Source organism: Ostrinia nubilalis, chromosome 16 (assembly GCF_963855985.1).
Source record: "Ostrinia nubilalis chromosome 16, ilOstNubi1.1, whole genome shotgun sequence".
NCBI classification, from domain to species: domain Eukaryota; kingdom Metazoa; phylum Arthropoda; class Insecta; order Lepidoptera; family Crambidae; genus Ostrinia; species Ostrinia nubilalis.
The window spans coordinates 13446893-13469850 of NC_087103.1; the positions used below are offsets into that span (position 1 = coordinate 13446893).

General features: G+C 39.9%; 2 protein-coding genes and 1 long non-coding RNA gene across 3 annotated transcripts; 2 read left to right on the plus strand and 1 right to left on the minus strand.

Annotated features, from left to right (window-relative positions):
• Positions 1-1620: 1620 nt before the first annotated feature.
• LOC135079564 (collagen and calcium-binding EGF domain-containing protein 1-like) lies at positions 1621-11881 on the plus strand. The gene is made up of 9 exons (XM_063974215.1): positions 1621-1772; positions 4763-4891; positions 7567-7715; positions 8797-8942; positions 9708-9861; positions 10334-10413; positions 10860-11029; positions 11373-11521; positions 11871-11881. The coding sequence occupies exons 1-9, from the start codon at positions 1621-1623 to the stop codon at positions 11879-11881; spliced, it is 1140 nt and encodes a 379-aa protein (XP_063830285.1).
• Positions 11882-14924: 3043 nt separating this feature from the next.
• LOC135079452 (uncharacterized) lies at positions 14925-15502 on the plus strand. Its single transcript, XR_010258802.1, has 2 exons — positions 14925-15018; positions 15356-15502. It is a non-coding gene; the product is annotated as an uncharacterized LOC135079452 (long non-coding RNA).
• A 412-nt stretch (positions 15503-15914) lies between these two features.
• On the minus strand, positions 15915-22802 carry LOC135079177 (coatomer subunit epsilon). The gene is made up of 7 exons (XM_063973766.1): positions 22672-22802; positions 22279-22470; positions 22102-22193; positions 18585-18750; positions 17960-18071; positions 17227-17342; positions 15915-16120 (listed from the first exon to the last, which is right to left on the minus strand). The coding sequence occupies exons 1-7, from the start codon at positions 22771-22773 to the stop codon at positions 15992-15994; spliced, it is 909 nt and encodes a 302-aa protein (XP_063829836.1). The 5' UTR covers positions 22774-22802; the 3' UTR covers positions 15915-15991.
• Positions 22803-22958: the final 156 nt, after the last annotated feature.

Below are 22958 nucleotides of genomic sequence, written 5' to 3' on the forward strand. Positions count from 1 at the left end.
CCACCACTTCGGGACAACATATAGGCTGGTGCTGAAAAGAAGTGGTGGAAGAAACTCAGTCACCTTTATCAGTCTCTTTTTCAATCATATTTAAAAAGGCACATGACGTTATACCTGTATTATATTATTTGTTATATTGTGTTATATTATATCTGTATCTTTTCCTAATATGTAAACTTATCATTGTTATCACAGCCTTTTACTTCCGTTATAAACAAAAGCATAAATATCCCTTGTTGATAAGGATAGCGATTGCGACTTAGGCTGAGTTGCACCACCTAACTTTAACCGTAACTATAACGATAACCGGTGCTTTTCGTATGAGTTTGACAGATTTTTGACGTCTGTTAAAGTAAGATGATACGAAGATTTTCAAAGTCAAAGTTTTTATCTAGGACTTAGGCCTTTTCCAGGGCGCATATAATACACGTCCCAAATATAGCTTACCCTACCACCACTTCGGGACAACATATGGGCTGGTGCTAAGAAGAAGTGGCGGAAGAAACAACTTACATAAACGTACTTAATTTGTATGTAAAAGTCTAAGATCTTCCTGCAAATAATGCACAAACAAAAAATTTTGTTATGGATCAAACACATTAAGTACGTAATTATTTCCCTTTTTCCACAAGACAATCTGCTGGTTTGTAATAAAATAAAGTCTCCTATGACCCAGAGCTTTTAAATGGCCGTTATCTATTTATCTACACAATAAACCTACACTAACAGACAAAGGCATTCCTTACTAATAAATATTAACGAGGCACCACCAGTACGCCTGTTGAATCAGATGCGTTTGTGCACTTGCACTGGCTACTTAATTAATACTAGCTGCATTACGCACTGATTACGATGCAGCTGGGCAGCGGATTCGTTCGACGATATACAGGGTGTCCGAATAATTATGTTTCGTTTAAACACTGTGGTTTTTTTGTGTAAGACAAGGCAGGTATTTAATCGCAATTGCACCTGGTGTTAAGTGAGTCTAGGATGATATGGTGGTTGTTTCTTGGAGAAGTACTGCCTTGCCTTCAAGAGGATACCAAGTTTTTGGCAGCAGTTTTCGCTATGGATTCGAAAATTTCGTTATGGTTTACTTTGTGATTTCTTGAAGGAACCTTTAATGCAATTATTTACTTTGACTTCTTTGCCTATTCGAAATTCATAGGAATCGAAATTTCTTCTCACCTCTCTTTTCTCACTCCATGGTGTTTTTAAATCGCGTTAAATAAATCTGCTGAATCGGTGAATTTCATAGTCTTTCCACTATGTGAGATTGAAGTTAGTAGTTACCCACGAGGGGTACTACGAGTATTCTATTTCAAATTAATCTCATGCAAAGAACGGCATTTTGATTTGAGATACTGGAACGTAAAGATTAATAAGTAATTTGACTTTCAAAAGTAAACCTTTGCTGAAAGAATCGCCATAAAACAACACATTTGTGGTGTTTATTTAACGTGCAACAGCCATCTTTTTCTAAAGTAATAAAAATCTCAAATTTAAACTATGCAGGCATGAACAATATGAACATGAACTCTGTTGTATTGGTAAAGGAACACATCCTGTATTACAATACGCTGTCAAAGCACAGTTGCGCGGGCGCAGCGCTCAGTCGCGATGCGTGCGCCGCCCGGCCCCGTGGCCTGCCTGTTGGTGGGCGCCGTCCTAGCGCACGCCGCCCTAGGGCACGCCGCCCTAGGCACACTAGCCGCCCCAGGGTACCACCCCGAGGACGTGGCTACGACTTCGTACGAAGAGGCGATTGATGTGTGAGTGGGTGTGCAGTGTTTTTTAATATTTTATGTTCGTGATATTTTTTTTATGTTGAAGATCAATAAAAGTGTGCATATTCCATGGGATAATTACTGTGGGTATCGTAATTATTTGCAATAATGGTGGAAGATACATTTTAGTATTAGTCAATACCAAATAGGAAGAATTTGGAAAAACTTTAAGGAAGATTAGAAGTTATACAGTACCATTTACGTCCTACATCGCTCCTTTGAGTCCCGCATGATGAAAACACAGGCTTTTGTTTGAGTCATAAATAATGCAAATGTTATTACATTTCAAACGGGATCTTGGTTAATGAATTAAACTCGATCGATAATTTGAAAATAAAAAACTTAGTTCACTATCTATCGCTGCTGTTTTCATAGCAAACGATATGCTATTTCCATAGTAAACGATATGTTACTATATAGGTCAGTATAGTTGGTATAGTGGCGATCAAATGTTAGTTTATCGGCTATCACTCAACTCTGACTTCGTAGAAATGTGGCCAAGGACGATGAATCACTATCAATCGGTTTCTTCCTAAGATCCCACAACTTTTTTAAAGCAGTTGAACGTTGAACAGGAATTCGTTATGCGTTTTTGTAAATTCAAGTTCTATAGATGACTGATGTAGGATGAATGAAAGACAAATCGATAGCAATTTTAATTCAACATTAATTTTAATTTGATCATCTCTATAGTAAGATGAGCAATCTTGCCTGTAGCTAATCAAATACATCAAAAGCTTAGCAACGCGGATATTTTGGTCCAGAAAGCTGTATCCTGTCCCGTGCATATGCCAAGCAGTAAAATTACACTAAATTATTACAAAATTAATGTGCATCTTAATTAATCCAAGACGTTTACTATATTTACAAGGGTACGGTAAAATAAACAATATCAATAATAATAAATGTTTCCTTCGTAGTGTTGACTTGTTCTTGCTGGCTCTAGATAAAGCTTTTCGATTTAAAGAATAAGTAGTCAGCAGCACTCATCAAATCCTCCTTAGTGCAGTTGCTTGGGCACTCAGGGTACGACATCAGGTGCTTCATCGGCTGGGGAACAAAACCGCACCTGCACTCCGTGTTGTCCAAGAATCCCCACCTGACCAAATTGTCCTTACTACGGCCAACCTGCGTCCGAAGTGCATTTAAAGACTTCCAGGTAAGCCAGGGGAGCTCATGTCCAGGTGGAGGACTCTCAGACATAGGGACAAAAGGACAGGGGAGATCAGCTCTCTCGCGCCATAACCTGCATCTCTCTTTTGACCGATCGTCATGAAGGAGAGGGGACACACTTTTTACGAAATTGCTTCGGCTTTTTAGCCTTTGAGGCACAGGGTCAGGCTCATTCATTAAATTACGATTTCTACAACCAAACAAGAACTTCCTATCAACTTTATCGAACGACACAAAAATAAGTGCAAAGGTCAATGACAGCTCGATTACCGAGAACAAAATGCATTCATACCGTACAATCGCGGGTGCTTGTGTGAAATATCGCACGCGGACAGTCGATCTCTTTCAAGATATGCTCCAGTGTTCATAATGTAATCGTTGTTCTTTCTGCTGAAAGCACAAGTTGGAAAAACTATCTTAGAAAATATATCAGTCAAGCGAAGCTCTGTATGAGTAAGCGATGATGGAGTAGGATAGAGCGAATTTCTAAGTCATCGCCGGGGTTAAGTTACCCCAGAATGGTCTGGTGCCCGCCAAGGATTTTGGGCTATGATACCAAGCAATGGGGAATCGTGATATGTCAGGAGCCAGGCCCTCCCTGAAAAATTAAGCTTGTACGACGATGCTTATTCTCGGAGATTCAATTCCAAAATGTGTTGGTAAGCGCATAACTCAGCAACGCCTGGACCAATTTACCTACCATTCTTTTTTTTTTAATGTTCGTTGAAGTCCAAGGATGGTTTTTACGGCGAGATTTGCAAAATTTAACCCCTAAGGAGGTAAAACGGGGTCCACGCGTACAAAGTCGCGGGCGGCCGCTAGTTTTACTAACTAAATGGCCAAGCAGGCCAAGTATAGGCGTGCAGAACCTAAATTGATGATCTTGAACCTCATTGATGTCACTTCTTTATTTTGAAACCATGATAATATGCTACCTACTACATGTTATAATTAAGTAGGTCTGATGTCACTTATCAAAATATAGTACGATGTGGCGTCTGATAACATAAAAGTTCCCTGAAGTTTGCGGAGTATAAGATTGCGTAAACTTAATTACGCCTAGCTAATTAAAAGAGACGACTATAATTTATTTTAATTTACGAGGTATCGTAAATATAGAAAATGAGAAGACATGCTCAAATAACTCGTGGAAATTTCCTAGATTCCTATGTCAATAAAGGTAGTAGTTGGGGCAGAAAAGTTCTCGAGTGGCGACCACTGGCTGGAAGACGTAGCGTGGGCAGGCCTCCTACTAGGTGGACCGACGATCTGGTAAAGGTCGCGGGAAGAGCCTGGATGCGGGCAGCGCAGGACCGTGCATTGTGGGAAACCTTGGAAGAGGCCTTTGTCCAGCAGTGGACGTCATTTGGCTGAAACGAACGAACGAACGAAAGGTAGTAAGTACGTACTCATAGGTACGCTAACAATCAATATTGATACCTTAAAGTAATTGGACAATAAAAACATGAAGTGGTAGGTTACAAATACATATTACATACCTATAATAAATGTGAAAGTGACACCTCAATGTCTATTAAATTATTATCAGCATCGTCGGGTATTTGATTATTCTCCACTGCAGGAGAACGACTTTTCTAATTTATTAGGCAAATGGAGGATTTGGCCTGCATTCACCACTAATCAGACGGGTTAAGGAATTCCGATATTCGCATATTTTGTCAGAACTTCACAGCAATACTTTCTGTAACTAACAGCGGGCGAAGTTACGGACAAAAGCGAACATTTGAATATGCAACTATAAGCCTTAGAGCCCTATCTATAACATGCTTATTACATTGCAGGCTGGACTACCGGACCGTGTGCCCTACAGACCAGGTCCTGCGCACGAGGGACACCTGTCAACTGAACGGGGCCGAAGTCCCCTGCATCAGACTACGGTGCTGTGACACACACAGATATGTTTCTGGGAGGTAAGTGTGGTTAATAGTTCCAGACATTTATCATTTGTGTGTCTCCTATCTAATCGTAGTGGAACAGACTCTACTTAATACACGTGAATTAAAATGCTCCTTTGAATAAGGCGATAATACTTTTATAGACGCCTATAATTCAGCCGAAGATGGCTGTATGCTGCGTATTTAGCGATTCCTTTGAATGAATTCAGCTTATTTGTCTTTGGATTTGAATCAAAATCCAATGTTCACATCTGCCTCAGCAATTTTGATATAATTGCTAAATAATAGACTACAATAATGAACAAAAGGCGTAACGATGTGATTCACCTACAAGTTACAACGTGCCGTATCTTTCTATCGCGTACCTAGATCGGCTTCTTAAGATACGGCGGGGTCACAGAATAAATATATGGAAAGTAGGGTCACCAATCTCACGAGTCGAGCGACAACTTATACCTAGTCATACACCTCCTGAAAACGGGAAATTCCAATTTTCCAGAGTGACACCCACCTGGTATTACCTCTCCCGAACCCGCCAGCGTGGGAACTCGGGAGTGTAGGCCAAATGGCAATGCCAGATTTTGTATGGAAGGTGGCGTCTTTTTTTTTTCGCGCGGCCATTGACCAAACATAGTGATAGGGGAGAGGGGGGCAGCTTTGAACAATTTTCATACTTTATTAAATATCTTCCAAATTTGAACGATTTCATTATTTTTTTCTTCCTAGTTAGAGGTCATGGTTATCACACAACAAAATAATGATGTTCTTCTTAATTATTCATGAACGCTTATTAAGATATTTAGATTTTTGCACAGACCTGTAAACGTTCAAAACTGCCCCGTAGTCGGGGCAGCCTTGAACACGCCTGGGGCAGTTTTGAATTAGTATTTTTTTCAATGAAATAAAACTGAATATTTATGAATGTGTATTTTTAAAATAATTAATAAACAAAATTTTAAATGATCAGTGTCATTTGGGATCAATTTAACATGTTTATTTTATATTACATCACTCTGTACAAAGTAACACAAAACTTAGGGATATTATTAAAAAAAAGTAAATATAAGATATATCAATTAACTAAATACTAATAAACTTTCTATTTAATGACACATCAAAGACAAAACTGCATAATTTAAAAAATATCAATCAACTACTAAAACTAGCTTTTGCCCGGACTTCACCCAGCTTGAAATTTTATCTGTCACAGTAAAGCAATCTGCTTATTTTTTATGTAAAAACCTTCTACGAAGTATTAGAAAACTTAAGGTTTCATAATACTACTTAAAAAAGAAAATTTATAAAGTTCAAAGGTGCCCCAACCATTTCGTTCAAAGCTGCCCCATGGGTATATTTCCAGAAAAAAACATAAATTTAATAACGGAACATACTTTTATATCGCAATTTCTTATCAAATCTTCATTGAAACTATTTAAACTTCCATATAGTAAACAAACCACTCACTATTTTATAAAACTACGTCCACAAAATCCTTAGAACCAAAATAAAAAAGTGCGAAATTGGCAGTCAAAAACAAAAAACCACTTTTGCCGGTTAACCTACAGTTAGATATTAAAAATGAGATGTGACGGCTATGCGCATCAGTGCTGGCAATATAAATTATGATTTATACCATTGTAGCCTAAACCAGTGATTTTTAAATTCATTTGTTCTAAGCTGCCCCTGTCCAAAGCTGCCCCCCTCTCCCCTACTACCTAATGTAACATGTCACCATTTTACCTATGATTCACAATAAATGATTTTGTATTTGTATTTGTATTTGCTATTTTTTTATTGCGCTGATTCTACTCCACACTGATGTCTGGAGCCTTTAATGGATGGTATTGTTTGTTTATACATACAATGTCACTATTTTGTTGCAATTTCTTACAAAACTTGCGCGCAAAAAGCAAATCTAGTATGTAAATCATCAAACTTCTAACGCTCGTAACTCAGTTCAGACTGAGTTTAGAGGTATACCTACATGTCATAGTAAGTTTGGTTTATTTTACTATTTTGTATCCAAAAAACATGGTATGGTCGATGGCCGCGCGAAAAAAAAAAGACGCCAATTTCCGGCATTGTCTTTTCCAATTTCCTCTGATCCCCAAGTCCGTTGATTGAAGCTTGAGCAACTGTGCGAGGTTGATTACGATGATGATGACGGTGTTGCCGTATATCCCAGATGTACCTGTCCCCAAGTCGATGGATGATGGATTCTTGCAGCCTCCATTTGTGTAAGCAGGGCTGTTTATGGTGTTGCCATATTCCAGATGCATCCCAACTCGATGGATCCATGCAGCCTTCGCCTGTGCGAGTAGGGCTGATTACGATGATGATGGTGTTACCATATTTCAGAGGTATCCCCAACTCGATGGATCCATGCAGTCTCCGCCTGTGCGAACAGGGCTGATTATGGTGGTGCTGGTGTTGCCATATTACAGATGCATCCCCAATTCGATGGATCCATGCAGCCTCCGTCTATGCGAGCAGGGCTGATTATGATGATGAAGGTGTTGCTATATTCCAGATGCATCCCCAACTCGATGGATCATTGCAGCCTCCGCCTGTGCAAGCAAGGCTGATTATGTTGGTGTTGCCATATTTCAGATGCATCCCCAATTCGATGGATCCTTGCAGCCAGCGCCTATGCGAGCAGGGCTGATCATGGTGGTGTTGCCATATTTCAGATGCATCCCGAACTCGATGGACCCATGCAGTCTCCGCCTGTGCGAGCAGGCGTGCGAGGTGCGCGGCGAGCGGCTCTGGTGCTCCTGCCACAAAGGCTTCCAATTCCACGAGGCCAACTACTTGAAGAAGCAGCAGCCTTACTGCGTTGGTATGTTACTGGTCTTTTTCAGGCACCGTGTCCATCATTTCAGCCACAGGACGTCCACTGCTGAACATAGGCCTCCCCCAATGACTTCCACATCGCACGGTTGGTAGCGGCCTGCATTCCTGCTTTTATCAGGTCGTGGGTCCACCTTGTGGGTGGACGTCGCACCGTGTCCAAAAGGTATCAAAGGAAAGCGGAGGATTTAATAGGGATATTAATGAAATCTTGCGCTGTTTATTAGCTAGCCGTCGTCTTTCGAGACCCCCATACAAAAGACCGCTACCAACCGGGCAACATGGAAAGCATTGGGGGAGGCCTATGTTTAGCAGTGGACGTCCTATGGCTGAAATGATGATGATACAAAAGACGTGTTTAGGCAGCGACAGACGCGTTTTGCGGCTCACAGTGTCAGGATTATGTGTGACCTCAGTTGTTTTAACTCAAACAATTGAACAGAAGAGTTAGCAATCATACTAGTCTTTTATTTTTATTGCTACTGATCTAAAGAAATGAACTTAAGTTCAAAGACTTACTTTAATTTACTTGGTAGCCAGAAATGTTTTCAAACAACATGTCTACACTAAGCACGCCCTTATGTAAACTTCCGCGATTCGTGCATTCGCCTAAAATAAACAGCTTTAAGCTGAGCTTGAAATGTTTATCTAAAGCTACGATCCTTGGAATTAGCTCCAGATAAATCAAATCTGTTGGTTTATTAACTAACTCCTAGTAGGGGGTAGATTTAGTTTTACATTCACGATTTTCGGTATTGATTACTCATAATACTATTGTCACTGAACAAAATGGAATCAAATACAATATAGGGGACTTTGAAACATTTTTATCAGGCAGGCAAAGCTACAGCTTTCTTGTGGGTACAAGTCTAGGCAATTGCCTGCTGTTTTAAGTGAATAAATATGCAATAGTTTTCAGTTTTGATAAAACATCAGCTACTACCAAGGACCGAAACCTAACACCCCACATTCTGACATGTTTGGAGTTTTGGACTTAACTCAATGTTTCTTTTTTTTAATGACCAGTCTTTATAAAAGCTTGCAATATTGAAAAAAACAACATTGCACAGACGTAGACGAGTGCGCCACAGACAACGGCGGCTGCGAGCAGCGCTGCGTTAACGACATCGGCGGCCATCACTGCGCGTGCGCCGTTCCGCTCACGCTCGCGCGGGACGGACGCGCCTGCGAGCGGCCCGTGCCTATCGTTATACCAGTGAGTCTACCCCTCAGACCATAGAAGGGACAACATGTCCTCAGTACGACTGAATCGCGACTAACCAGTAGGCCTAAGATGCACGCCGTGATAACTTTTATCGACGTCAATTTGTATGGGCAAAATCGATAAAATGGCGTGATAACCGCCTATCACGGTGCGCATCTTAGGCCTACTGGCTTTGCGGGCGATGTTCGTTTCTGGGCATATAGCGGAGTCACGCACCACGCCCTCGTTTCATATCTATTCCCTTCTATGATCTGAGGTCTACTCTTACACTGATGCCTTAGACAGTGGTTCGTAAAGGTGATGGACGTTGGGGCAGAAAACGGCCCGGAAGACGTGGGCAAGCCTTCAACTAGCCTCAGAATGACGTCCAAAGCTAGATAAAGGCCTCCCCCCAAGGATTTCCACAACTACCGGTCCTGCGCTAGCCGCATCCTGGTACTTCCCGCGACCTTCACAAGATCTTCGGTGCACCTAGTGGGAGGCCTGTCTACACTACGTCTTTCGACCAGTGGTCGACACTAGCAGAATTGATCCCTATATTCTGAGATGAGAAGACAACAATTCTGAAAAAAAGTCCTGAAAAAATAATAGTTTTATTTTATTTTCTTTGAAACTCACCACGTGTAGGACATATCATATCCTTTTCCATTAACTTCTAGCAGCAGAGCACTCCATCTGGATTGTTCATCACAATTTGGCAGCAAAACTATTTCTACTCATCATTTGTTGTAACTTCTTTTGCTTCCACTTTCTCAGGAACCACTGCCACTGATCCGGGCCTCATCCAGGTGCTACGCCCCTTGTGACACGGTATCCTGGCTCTCCAGGAGGGTGAAGCAGCTAAGCGACCAGCTCCGCACAACCGAGGAGGCCTTGAAGAAGATTATGGAACACCCTATGTTGAAGGAAGGTGGGTAATTCAGCTGCACGATGCATATTTCATCATTAAAAAGGATTTGCACTCTACGAGAAAAAACGAGTTCTAGTAATAGGCACCTACTAATTTTCAGAATGATGACACTGGAAAACCTTCTTCTGGTCGTGTCGGCAACAAACCTATACAGTGTCAGCCCAAAATTTTGCTGCAAGAGTGGCTAATCATTTGATAACATGCTAATCATCTGATACTATGAAAACCATACTCTTGTAACATTGCTCTTTCTTGTTGAACGAGCAAACAGTTACAAACGCCACCAACAGATGGTGTTGTTTGTATTTTAGCTCGCGGTTCGTAAAATAACTGGTATATACAGCATATTTTTTATCATTACTGAATATTAGATATGAAATTGGGGGGGAGGTCTGTGTTCGGCTGTGGACGTCCTGTAGCTGAAATGAAGATGAATGTGAAATGCACTTTTCAGACGGCGATAGATTTGCAGAGGGTACAATGACGTACAGAGTGCTGGACGCCACTGCGCCGCTTGAAGGAGGATACTGCCGATGTGAAAGAGGTCCGAGGGTTGGTAAATATGAATAAGAAAGACGAAAACGTATTCCAATACCATTGATTTTTTATATGAAGAAAAAGGAAACTTGTTACAAAATGAATAGATATCCAATGTACCTATAGTGATTAAAATTCAACTTTAAATTGTACTGGCAAATGGCACTTATACATGTCCCAAATATAGCTTGCCCTACCACCACTTCGGGACAACATATGGGCTGGTGCTGAGAAGTGGCGGAAGAAACTAAGTCACCTTATGATGTTATCCCGAAGAATCATGTGGGATAGTACTTTTTTTCTTAGGGTAAGCTATATTACGGAATAACACAGGTCCCGACTGGTACTGATAAGTACCAGAAGAAAAGAAACCTAACATTTAGTCAATGGAAAAAACCATTTATTGCTGTCAATACGGCTCGTTTTATGTACTAAATCAAGAATATGTGTAACCGTTTCAGGGTCCCGCTGGAGCGCCAGGCATGGAGGGCCCCAAAGGCGACGCCGGGCCCCGGGGCCCACGAGGGGCTCGGGGCCCTCAAGGTTCCCTGGATCTGATGCTGCTACTGCTAGCTGATGTACGGCATGACATTAGGAACTTAGAGGCGAAGGTTTACAAGGATGGAGAACAGTAAGTATGATTTATCTACAAAGTACTTCAGATTTGAAAATATGTACTGTAACGTCTAATGCCGTTTCTGTGTAATTTTATCCTGATTACTAGTTATAGAAAGAGTTAAGGAATTGACCTTCTATAGGTAGCAATTCATACTAAACTAGGCGAACTAGGATTTACGCCATGATAACATATTTTATCGAGGCATCAGTTGGAGAAAAAATGTCTGTGTCGATTATATCATGGTGCACATCGTAGCCCTGCAGAGGCTTTTGATGATCGTTTCCACGATCTGAAGTTTCACATCTTGTGTTCATATGAAATAGCCTCATGGTCATGACATTGTATATCATTCCAGGCCAGAACGCTTCAACCTGCAGAAAGCTTGGCGGCACCAGCGCAAGCAGGAACGCTTGGAGCGCGAGAAAAGTACTGAACAAGACCTGGAGGCCTACACAGCGCCGCCACTCGTCAAGGAGGTAGCGACCGTGGTCATCACACCGCAAGGTACTTTTCACTTTATCATTATTTCAACCACAGGACGTCCGTCCTCCACTGCTGAACTGCCTACCCCAATGATTTTGAGATTGGCCAGTAGACAGCCTTAAGATTTGTATGGACTTAGCTGAGCGTGATATCATTTTATATGCGCCTTTTTTCCGTCGGGAAGTTCTTTGTGCATATTCACTGGCCTATGAGGACGACCAGTGGGTTATGTAGGACTCTGGCGGCCAGATTCTACTTACTAAAGGCCGAAGGCGGGGGGAGGGGGGCCTATCCACTAAAACCCGGCGGTGTTCACCGGAGCTCAATGAAACGGAGTCGCGAGTTATTGTACTTTGACATTCGTCCGCAGCACACTTCTGAACTACCTCCCCCAATAATGTTATCCAGACTGACCAGTAGCTTCCTATAGGCTTCAAGATTTCTATGGAATTAGCTGAGCGTGACGTTATATTACACGCGCCTATACTTCTAGTATGAAATGCTGCGTGTGCATGTGAAGTTACGTCACGAGTCAAGTAGCTCGCTTCACGTATTAGTTTATTTGACGTAGACATACTAGCTCGATTGACGTAGACATACTAGCTCGATTGACGTAGACATACTAACTCGCCGTCGATGTGCTAGCTAGCTTGACATAGACTTATAGGCCAGTAGAATTAAACACAAAAATTGATTAAATCGGAAATAATTCCTACAAAAGATTTTTTTGCTTTAATGGCTTCATTGGTTGCCCATTAAGACTCTCCTAAGTTTTCGACTTCGACGGAGTTGTGCTTAAGTGGTGGGGGCCCCCGAAAGCGGCGTTTTTTCGGTCTTCCGGTTATACCGCGTAAAGGACTTACCCTATCGAAAAGTGGTCTTCATGACGGTTAAAGGGCACTTAATCCTGCATTGAATAAGACCAAATTCATATGTTTTGGACAAACCGTTCTCGCGCTAAAGTTCGGCAAAGTAGAAAATATACGTATAATTAATGACCCTCTCCACGTCCAATGGCTTGTTACCGGGTGTGTAATGTATGATATAACTACATATCATATAATACTTAGAGGATATAACATCAAATTATATAAAATCATTTAATATAATAATCATTTACTATAATAAACGAATAATATAATTTTAAAACGAATAATTTTTAGACAAATAACTTACAACTGATATAAAATGGTTTGATATAATGAATATTTTCTATAAAACTTACAACGTATACTATTTAAAACAAATAACATTCAAATCATATAAAAATAAAATGTCGAACAATCAAATGAGATAAAATTCTTTTCCTATAAAACTTAAATCATATAACATTAATTTTATATAAAGTTCAATTGTTATAATAAGTATTGCATGCAGCAAGCAAGCAAGCCAACAAGCAAGCAAGCTAGCAAACGAGCAAGCAAGCAAGCGAGCAAGCAAGCAACCTGGCAAGCAAGCAGGCAAGCAAGCTAGCAAGCAAGCTAGCAAGCAAGCTAGCAAGCAAGCTAGCAAGCAGGCAAGCAAGCAGGCAAGCAAGCAGGCAAGCAAGCAGGCAAGCAAGCAAGCAAGCAGGCAAGCAAGCAAGCAAGCAAGCAAGCAAACAAGCAAGCAAGCAAGCAGGCATGCAGGCATGCAGCATGCAAATTTGACTAAAAACTTGAGACTTCTGTCACGGCTCCGGCACTGCGGGGCTCTGGCGGTCCCTCGCGTGCTAATCGTCGCAGATGGCTTTCGCTCGACACCGAGTCTTCGGCTTGCTGGCCGGCTTCGCCGGCCAGCCTCAGCCGCGGCGCCTCGCTTCCAGCCACCTGCTCCTCAGCCCGCGGGCCGCCTCGCCCCTCCGTGCCTACGCGCTTCTAAATTACACTCTAGGGGTAGGGCCGACAAGACTACGTGGAGTCGGTTTCACGGCGATTCGTTTTTGTCACTAAAGTCATTTATAAGTCAAGCTAAAGAAGAACACTAAAAGTTATATCTATCAGAAATTATATCAATTAAAGAGTATACCAAATAGTCGTTATAACAAATAATATTTATTTTATGTAATGGTTATATGAAATATTATTTATATTAAACAAAATTACATCAAATGAGTCTTAGATTAAGTAAGGTTTATACCAATTGTCTTTATGCGTTATGATTGGTATATGAAATGACATTATTAGAAATGATTTATTATATGAAGTAAACATTATATGTTAAAAAATTATATCAAGTGTTATTATAACATACGTTTATTATACAATATGAACGTTATTGAAATGAATTTATATCATATAAACTTATATAAACTGTCACGCACCCCTTGTTACCCACATGCTTCCAAGCCTTGTAAAGGGTCGCCTTAACCAGTGTAACCCTAACAAGGCTCACGAGTTTGATTCGCTTATCCTTGTTCGTCCCAGCCGTTCCTTAACTGCGGTTGCTGCACCTCTTCCTGACACTCTCCTGAACGACTCTGTGTTACCTAATGTGGCTGCCTCTCTTCCTTGTACCCTCCTGTACGATTGCATTGCTTAGCTATATGCCTGGTCCAAGGTTCGACGCCACAAAATCAACTTTGTATGCGTGAAAATAGTTTAAATACTATTTTCCGTGCTTGCAACATTTTTCTTTACTGCTTCGCCTCTATTAGTCGTAGAGTGATTGTATATATCCTATAGCCTTCCTCAATGTATGAGCTATTCAACACAAAAATAATGATTTCAATCAAACTAGTAATTCTTAAGATTAGCGCGTTCAAACAAACAAACAAAAAACTCTTCAGCGTTTTAATATGAACTTGTTGTTGTTGATTTTTGGTGTCGAACCTTAGACCAGGCATACGGCTAGGCAACGTAGTCATGCAGGAGGATACAAGGAAGAGGGGCAGCCACAGTAGGTAACACAGAGTCGTTCAGGTGAGTGCCAGGAAGAGGTGCAGCAACCGCAGTTAAGGAACGGCTGGGACGAACAAGGATAGGCGCATCAAGCTCGTAAGCCTTGATAGGGTTACACTGGTTGAGGTGGCCCTTTTCAAGACTTGGAAGCCTGTGGGTAACAAACCATTGGACGTGGAGAGGGTCATTAATTATACGTATATTTTCTACTTTGCCGAACTTTAGCGCGAGAACGGTTTGTCCAAAACATATGAATTTGGTCTTATTCAATGCAGGATTAAGTGCCCTTCAACCGTCATGAAGACCACTTTTTGATAGGGTAAGTCCTTTACGCGGTATAACCGGAAAACCGAAAAAATGCCTCTTTCGGGGGCCCCCGCCACTTAAGCACAACTCCGTCGAAGTCGAAAACTTAGGAGAGTCTTAATGGGCAACCAATGAAGCCATTAAAACAATAAAATCTTTTGTAGGAATTATTTCCGATTTAAAAGCTAATTCTACTGGACTATTACTACAAATTGTCATCTTTTTGATTTTGCAGGTCAAACGGGTGACCTCTTCCGCACTGACGGCACCACCGACTGGTCCCTTGTGAAGGGAGAGACTGAACCACCGGAACTGCCACTAGGACTGACACAGGTGATATAATTGTTGTATAATTTTATGTATTGTTTATCTAGCAATTGACGTCAGTTTTTTAATATTTTTTATCTTAAACTTGTGTGATAAGACACCAATGTTGGGAAAACATGCAATTCTCTTCATTGGGCAGCTGCCGGAAGTCGCTTTGAAGGAACTAAATCAAACTATCTGACCTAAAAGCTCGATTTGCACCTCCCTCTAGGCCAGAAGCTATACGCCCATCGTGGTGAGTGCAAATGCGTACTTCTACCGCTTCAGCGCTCACCAGTTGGCACTACTAGCAAGTGACAGTGACATTACAGAGGCGCCAACTGACGATATCAAATGATTCCAGGACATGACCGCAATGGACGAGAAGCTTCGCGAATTCTATATCTTGGCAAATACCACGAGGCCCGGCGACGCGGACGACGAGCCCGAGGAGCAAGGGACTGACGACTCGGAGGACTACAACTTCTACTGACAATAAACCACACAGACAATGTTGTTTTTCATTTAAACACTATTACACCAACAGTCATTAAAGGTAGTCAATGAGGGCTATGGTGTATACTTAACAGTTGGCAACACTGTCTTCACCACTAGCAAGTAGTGACAGACATCCTACAGTGACGCCATCTTGCTGAGTGCAAATGCGAGTCCTACCGCTTCAGCGCTCACCAGTTGGCGCCACTGTCTTCACCACTAGCAAGTGACAGTGACATCCTAAAGTGGCGCCAACTGGTGATATAAAATAATTGTAGGACATTATAACCACGGGAAGAGAAGCTACGCGAGTTCTACGTCCTGGCCAAAACGATAGAGGACTACAAAATATAACATGCTCTCTGTCCCATTAAATTATACAGTCCAAGGTAAGGTCAACTTTGATAAGGATCCTAAATAAAATACCATTTACCATAGTACATAAAACTTTAACTCATGATATAAGTGATACAGAATAATAAACTCTCTTGCCTTGCGTCAAGGTTCAACTTGCTACAGAGGGCTGATACTGGGCGGCGAGCCGCTTGAACTCGTTGCTCTTGGCGTTGTATTCCTTTGTGAATGGGTGGTCTGGGTGACTGTCGAGGAGCTGTGCTAGGTAGCGGCTGGAGACCTGAAATTTTAGAGGAAAATCTTAGATTCTTAAGTCTAAAGTAAACGAAGTTGTTAAGGTTCGGCCAAACCAACGCGTGCAGCCTGCGTGCGCGATGGCGACCAGACGCCGTGTATAAATGGCAATGCCAGATTTTGTATGGAAGGTGGCGTCTTTTTTTTTCGCGCGGCCATCGACCAAACTTTGTTTTTTGATTACAAAATAGTGTAATAAACCAAACTTACTATGACATGTATACCTCTAAACTCAGTCTGAACTGAGTTACGAGCGTTAGAAGTTTGATGATACTAGATTTGCGTTTTGCGCGCAAGTTTTGTAAGATATTGCAACAAAATATTGCGCTATTTTTTATTGCGCTGATTCTGCTCCAGACTTATGTCTGGAGCCTTTAATGGATGGTATTGTTTGTTTACACATACAATGTCACTATTTTGTTGCAATATCTTACAAAACTTGCGCGAAAAGCAAATCTAGTTAAAATGTAAAATCATTAAACTTCTACTGCTCGTAACTCAGTTCAGACTGAGTTTAGAGGTATATAATATGTCATAGTAAGTTTGGTTTATTACACTATTTTGTAATAAAAAAACAAGGTTTGGTCGATGGCCGCGCGAAAAAAAAAAGACGCCAATTTCCGGCATTGTCTTTTGTAGCGATGAGTTCACATCAACGCGTCCTGTCATTGGTCGCGGAGATCTATGAACGCACAGTAATCGCCATCGCCGACGCGATATGGTTTGGTCGAAGTTTCAAGAAAGCCTGGGACTTGGTAAGTGTAGTGCAGGACGCCGTCCAGCTAGGTGAAGTGACATGGCCCATCCAAGCTTGTAAAATTATTAGAGATGATTTTTGTTGTTAGTTGAACTTCGCTTAGGATAATATCGATAGTATCAAAATTATCGATAGTAGTACTACCCGGCGGCATCTCCAAAAATACGTGTACTGGCCTGTTCAGCAGTGGACTGCTAAAGGATGAGGTTTTTAAGAATTAAGAATAAAACTGTCTACATTATAAACTTCGCGGCTCAAATTCTTCAACCTTCGACTGTACACCAGACAATGTATACCAATATAGTCTCTATTACAACTACATAAAGCACACATACCTCAGCAGGCTTCCCAGCGTGCGCGGCGGCCACGGCCTGCGCCAGCAACAAGTCGGGCTGCTGCGGCGCGCGCGCTTGTGCTTCTACCACCAGCTGTTCAGCTTCTTCCCACATGCCTGCAATAGCAACCATGGTTTGTTGGATGACATCATTACCTTACTAGGCACAAGTTCTCTACGCCTAGGCGCAGACCACTGACTTTTAGTTGGCCGATAGTTGGGCCCGATTTCAAATTGTATGAAGAATCGGCCGATAACAAATCAGAGTAATGTGCGCACTGCGCACTTTCATGCATCTCCATACTGATTAACAGCGCGACTCAACTATCGGCCAACTAAAAGTCAATGGTCAGCGCCTAGGCTAAAGGTCAGACTGCTTTTGAGCGGCACGACGCTGCGCGGCACTTACTATGTAGCGACACGATCGTTCTAATACGATTCGAAGTTGATTGGTTTTAGATGTTATATTATTTTGTGAGGATGAAATAAAAATAAATATTCTTCTTTCTAAAGCAAATGTATTAAAACATCATTTTAACGTTTTGTACCGCTTAAATGCGGCTCAAAATCTTTGCCCTGAAAACAAAATTGCCCGTAAAATATGACCAAAATGGAAAAGTGATATTACAGCTTGTCTTTGCTATCCAAATTTAAGAAAAATCCGTAGTCACCAGTAGGTGTTTCAATGGGACATGAAAATTAAAAATCTTCTAGTTCATTATCCGTAACATTACCTCTAGAAGCAGCGGCGGCGGCGCCAACAGCGGCCGGTCCCGCACCCAACGCTCCCAAGCGCTCGGCCAGTTCCATCACGCTGTAGTGAGCGTCTTGCACTCCTGGACCGCCCTGCAAAACATGTCACTTGTAACCAAAAATAAGAACAAGTACCTACAACAAAGGAACAACAAACAAACTAAAGGAAGTTACAACAACTATCTGGTCTCAAAAATGGAATAATTACAGAATCTGACAAATGGATCAAGACTATTATTCTCTCTCCACTTTTAAATAAGTATCAAGTACCTAAGTGGTTTGTGGACTAGGACAGCTAGTAATAAGAGTTTATGAAGACAGTTAAGCAAAGACTTGCTTTAGGGAAAACATATGAATAGTGACAACATAAATTGAAAACCATAAAAAATATGAACATATTTCTCAGGAATATCATTTGTCATTTCACTGCTAGAAGTCAGCCAGTAAGGCATTAGGAGTGCAACAAAAATCATCTTATTAAAATTTCTTAGCAATAGTCACTTCTCAAACTAAATTTTAAATAAACAACTAAAAAAAATTATTAAAAAAACCATCTTCCACATTTATCAAGCAAACTATCTTACTCTTTGCCTTCTCCTTACTAACCTGAGCCAAATTAAGCCAAGCCTGAGCGAGCTGTGTCAAAGTGCCATCGTCTTCAATATCCTGTAGCAACTTGAGCTGTTTCTTCGCCAAGTCAGGCCGGTTCATAGCTAGCAGGCATTGTAGGGTGAATGCTCGAAGCTCCAGTGATTCAGCTCCATGTAGTATCCTGTAACGAAAAATTACAAGTTTTTATTTTTTATGCATAACAAGGCAGGTATTTGACCACAATCGCACCTGATGTTAAGTGGGATGCAGTCTAGGATGGCACATCGCACCCTTAATAATATAGGGGCACAACTCAAAATTTTTGGTTTTTTACTTTTTGTACTAGAGAGGCACATTTTCGTCAGTTCTACGAGATGGCTTTCACAGAAATCGAAAACAATGATCAGATAAAAGAGTTCTACATTTTGTGCCCCTTCCATACTTTCGTCTATCTTCCCGCTAGAAGGGCTGAATCAGAGACATGCCGATATTTGTCGAATCCGGCCCGCGCGACAGTGGTCCAATTTGGAGTTGTACCTTTGTGTGACAAACTTTTAAGTAAGTGTTAGTGAGCTAAGACTAATTAATTTCATATATTTCTAATAATATGTTACATTTTCTTTTTTATTACATTGATAAAGTCCCGTTAATCATAGAAAATTATAAAATATAACTTTAACTTTAGTTAGGCGGACCATGGATGGGTGTTTGTAGTTAAATTTACAACTCTCCTATAAAAGTAATTTGCTTCTTGGTATTAATTTTCATACCTATTGGTTGATTAGGAGCCTATATAATGTTTTATCGCTATGCTAAGAAATAAAGTTGTGGTTATGAAATACTTCCCGACAAATAAACTAATGATTAATAAAATAAGAGACATACCTACGTGTTAAGGCTTAAATTTAGAATTAACGTTCACTCGGGGCTCTGATTGGCTTTTTTCTTTGTTTATTTTATCAATAAACGCACTAGTCAGCCAAAAGGTGAATTACTTTAATATGATAGTGTTATAATTTTCAATTATATTATTCATTAATTTATTACGGTCACATAAATTGATGCTAATTAATCACTCAGATTCTGAGGACTGAGGATACATCGAATTTATTTTAAAATTATCTTTTCACGTATTAAGTTACTACAATTTTACTGATCAGCTATTAGACCTTGAAATTTTCAGTTTGTCTAAATTTAAGTTCTAAAGTGCTTTTTCTTTTATGAAATCTTGTGTTAACACCACTAACAGTTTTTATTAATGTGGCAAATATTGTACACAAAAGCAAAGAAAAAAGATCACGGAGTTTGTGATAACAAACCAAGCATACTTTGGGATAAAAATTGTACAAAATAATAAATATTGGGTGTCCGATATCGTCGTAAACCTTGTGTACCTAGACTCTTTGCAATACTGAAGTCAAGCAGGACGTAAAGGGCTTCTATTTAGAGGGCCAAAGATATGTATTGAGCTTTCTAATAGAGATGAGACGTATTTACTAGAACAGATCCACACACTAGGTATTTTACAGTACTAGGCGGCACCTATTCCATTTTAAAAAATACTTGATCCACCTAGTATTTTATAAATTACACGATTTCCGACCCTACCCTGAAAGTAATAGAGGTTATTATTGCGTAATCCGTAGTCGTGTATTACGCGCACCTAGTATTTCTCGCTAAGCTTATGTGCGAACGTAGAGATTCACTCCGTCTCTGTCTGACCAAACAAATTTGAGCGCGACGAAGCAAACGCACACAAACGTAGTCAAACCATATTCATGTAAATAAGAAAAAAGTATGTAAATATTTTTATGAAATTGATATCTTTTAAATACGCCAACTTTTAAGTTGACAGTCCAAAGCCTGTTGAAGTATGAAGGGAGGAATTATATTAAATATTATTCAATTTCAAATTGCATTATTCATACTTACTACGGTTGTATCTTTTCAAAGAAAATTGTATTTTAAAGCCATATTACTTGGATTAGTCCGCACTAGTCGCGTCAAGTATGCTAAATTACTACGTACTAGGTGGAACAGGTATTTGGATCGAGTATTAATAAATACTTGGAATAGGTGCACCTAGTATCAAATTTACCTAGTATAACCCATCTCTACTTTCTAATCACTAAAATGATCAAAAGCAAAATGATGATGAGTACGGAAAAATTAAAAGCAGCTATCTTCGATGGACTGCAAATCCGTGCTCTTATAAAACACTGTATTTGTAAACCATATAACACAAATTGAATCTGAAGCATGGCTAAGGTGCTTTAGTAGTAAAATATTTTTTGGGGAATGTTAGAACACCAGAATGGATATTCTTGTGTTCAAAATTGGTTGCTAAAATCCTTCAAAAATTACACACGCCAATTTGAGTATTAAATTGTATTTTTTACAATAGCCATTTGAACTGATTCCCACATAATGTGGGTGATTATAGTAAGGGACAAGGAGAACGGTTCCTTCCACCAGGACAGCAGGATAGTGGAAAAAAGATACCAAGGTACTGGCTGTTGGACTTTAATAAGTGATTATCCTGAACAAATCCATAACAGAAAACCTTACAAAAAAAGTTTTTGTAGGTTTTTTCTTTATTTGATGAGAAGCATATTTTTTATAGGGTAAGAGTCCCTATCTATCTAAGTACAAATATTTTGAATGCATAAAATTAGTATTTTCATGACGGTTTTCTCAGAGAAATAGCTAATAGTCTTTATTTTAATCTAATTCGACATATCTAATAATTTTCTAGTATTCAGCACCCTACTCTTATACTGAATTGGCTATAAGCTACTATACCACACAATAACTGTCCCCAATGTTATTGGGCGTAAATCAATATAAAAATTGAATAATACACTTATTTTTAATATTAGAGAGCAATATTAGGGAATATGCCATATAAAACAATTCAGCCTAAGGATTAGATGGGCACAAGTACAAGTAATACCCAAAATCACAACAACAGAAATAGTAAAATAAAGGCCTAACTTTGAAATATTTTTTTAAACAATTTTTTTAAATACTCATAATCAATATTTTCAAAAATGTCTTATGTCAAATTATATAACAGATACCAGTGATGAAGTATGCTTAATTTGAAAGTTGTAGCTGATAAAATAAAGATTTTAGAGCCAATTATGTAAAAAACCGCGATCCGCCGATTGGTTTTTTGGCTTTTCCCAAAAAACTGAATTTTGGAGTTGTGCCCAGTCATTATTAAGGGTGCGACATATCTGCCCTGTAAGTGCCTATTCACTCTCACCATGAAAAGGCCCGGATTATAGTCTTCGGGAAAGACAGCAGCAGGCAGTGAATTCCATTTGTTATTAATGAAATATGATTTATAACAGAATGTGTAGGTGTGTGCAATCCATGTTTTATCAAATCTGGTAATCAAAAAGCCTAGTAGCTTAATATCTAAATTACATCGTTGTAAATAAATAAATAAATAAAATCTTAGGCAAATCTGAGGCAATAAATACTAAAACACAGATTATAAAATAGATTTGTAAAACTAATAACATACTTCAATGCAGCTTCATAGTTCTCCTCATGGTAGTAAATTGTAGCCGCTACCAGCAAAAATATCTCATTAGCAAGTTCTGTGCCTTTAGCCACCTGGAAAATTACAAAAGTAAGTCATTATTTAACGCTTAGAATTCCAATAAGAATTTCAGTAAGATTGCATCAGTCATCAACTTACTCTAGCATCAATATCAGCTACAATAACGGGCTTGTTGGCTCCAGGAGACAAATAATCCACCAAGCTCTTCAAAGGCTGAAGCATAGGGTCAGCAGACTTAAGCTCTTGCAGCACGATTCTGTGGTTGCCTTGGGCGATATAAGAGCGGTATAGGAACGCATCTTTCTGCAGTGCTATCAGAGGTGTGGAGCCCTGGAAAAGGTTGAAAGTATGTAAAATATGTTGTTTAAAACGTAAATTTGGGCTAATTAGTGTCTAAAAGTAGTACAAATGAGACTAAATAGCAGAAAACATGAACCGAAACGAAGCATGAATCACTGTCCACAACAAACTGCAAATACGCAATAAAGAAACAAATGAAAGCCAAAATTTAATAGCAGAAAGGTTACTTACATTAATACTGAGTGCCTCGTTGATAGCTTGCTGGTAATTTCCAACGTAAAACGCATTTTTAACATCGAAAAGTTCATCAACATCTTGTTGCTGACGTGCCATTTTGACAGATTGTTTGACAGTTTTTGATGGTGTTGCCACTTTATAAATTGAGAACAGACAATTTATTCACCACAATATTATAAGTACAAGTAATAATTATTATAGCAAAATTGACATCATGGTAACCGTAAACCATCATTAACTACCTCATAATAAATTAATTAAATTCATAATGATCAATTTAG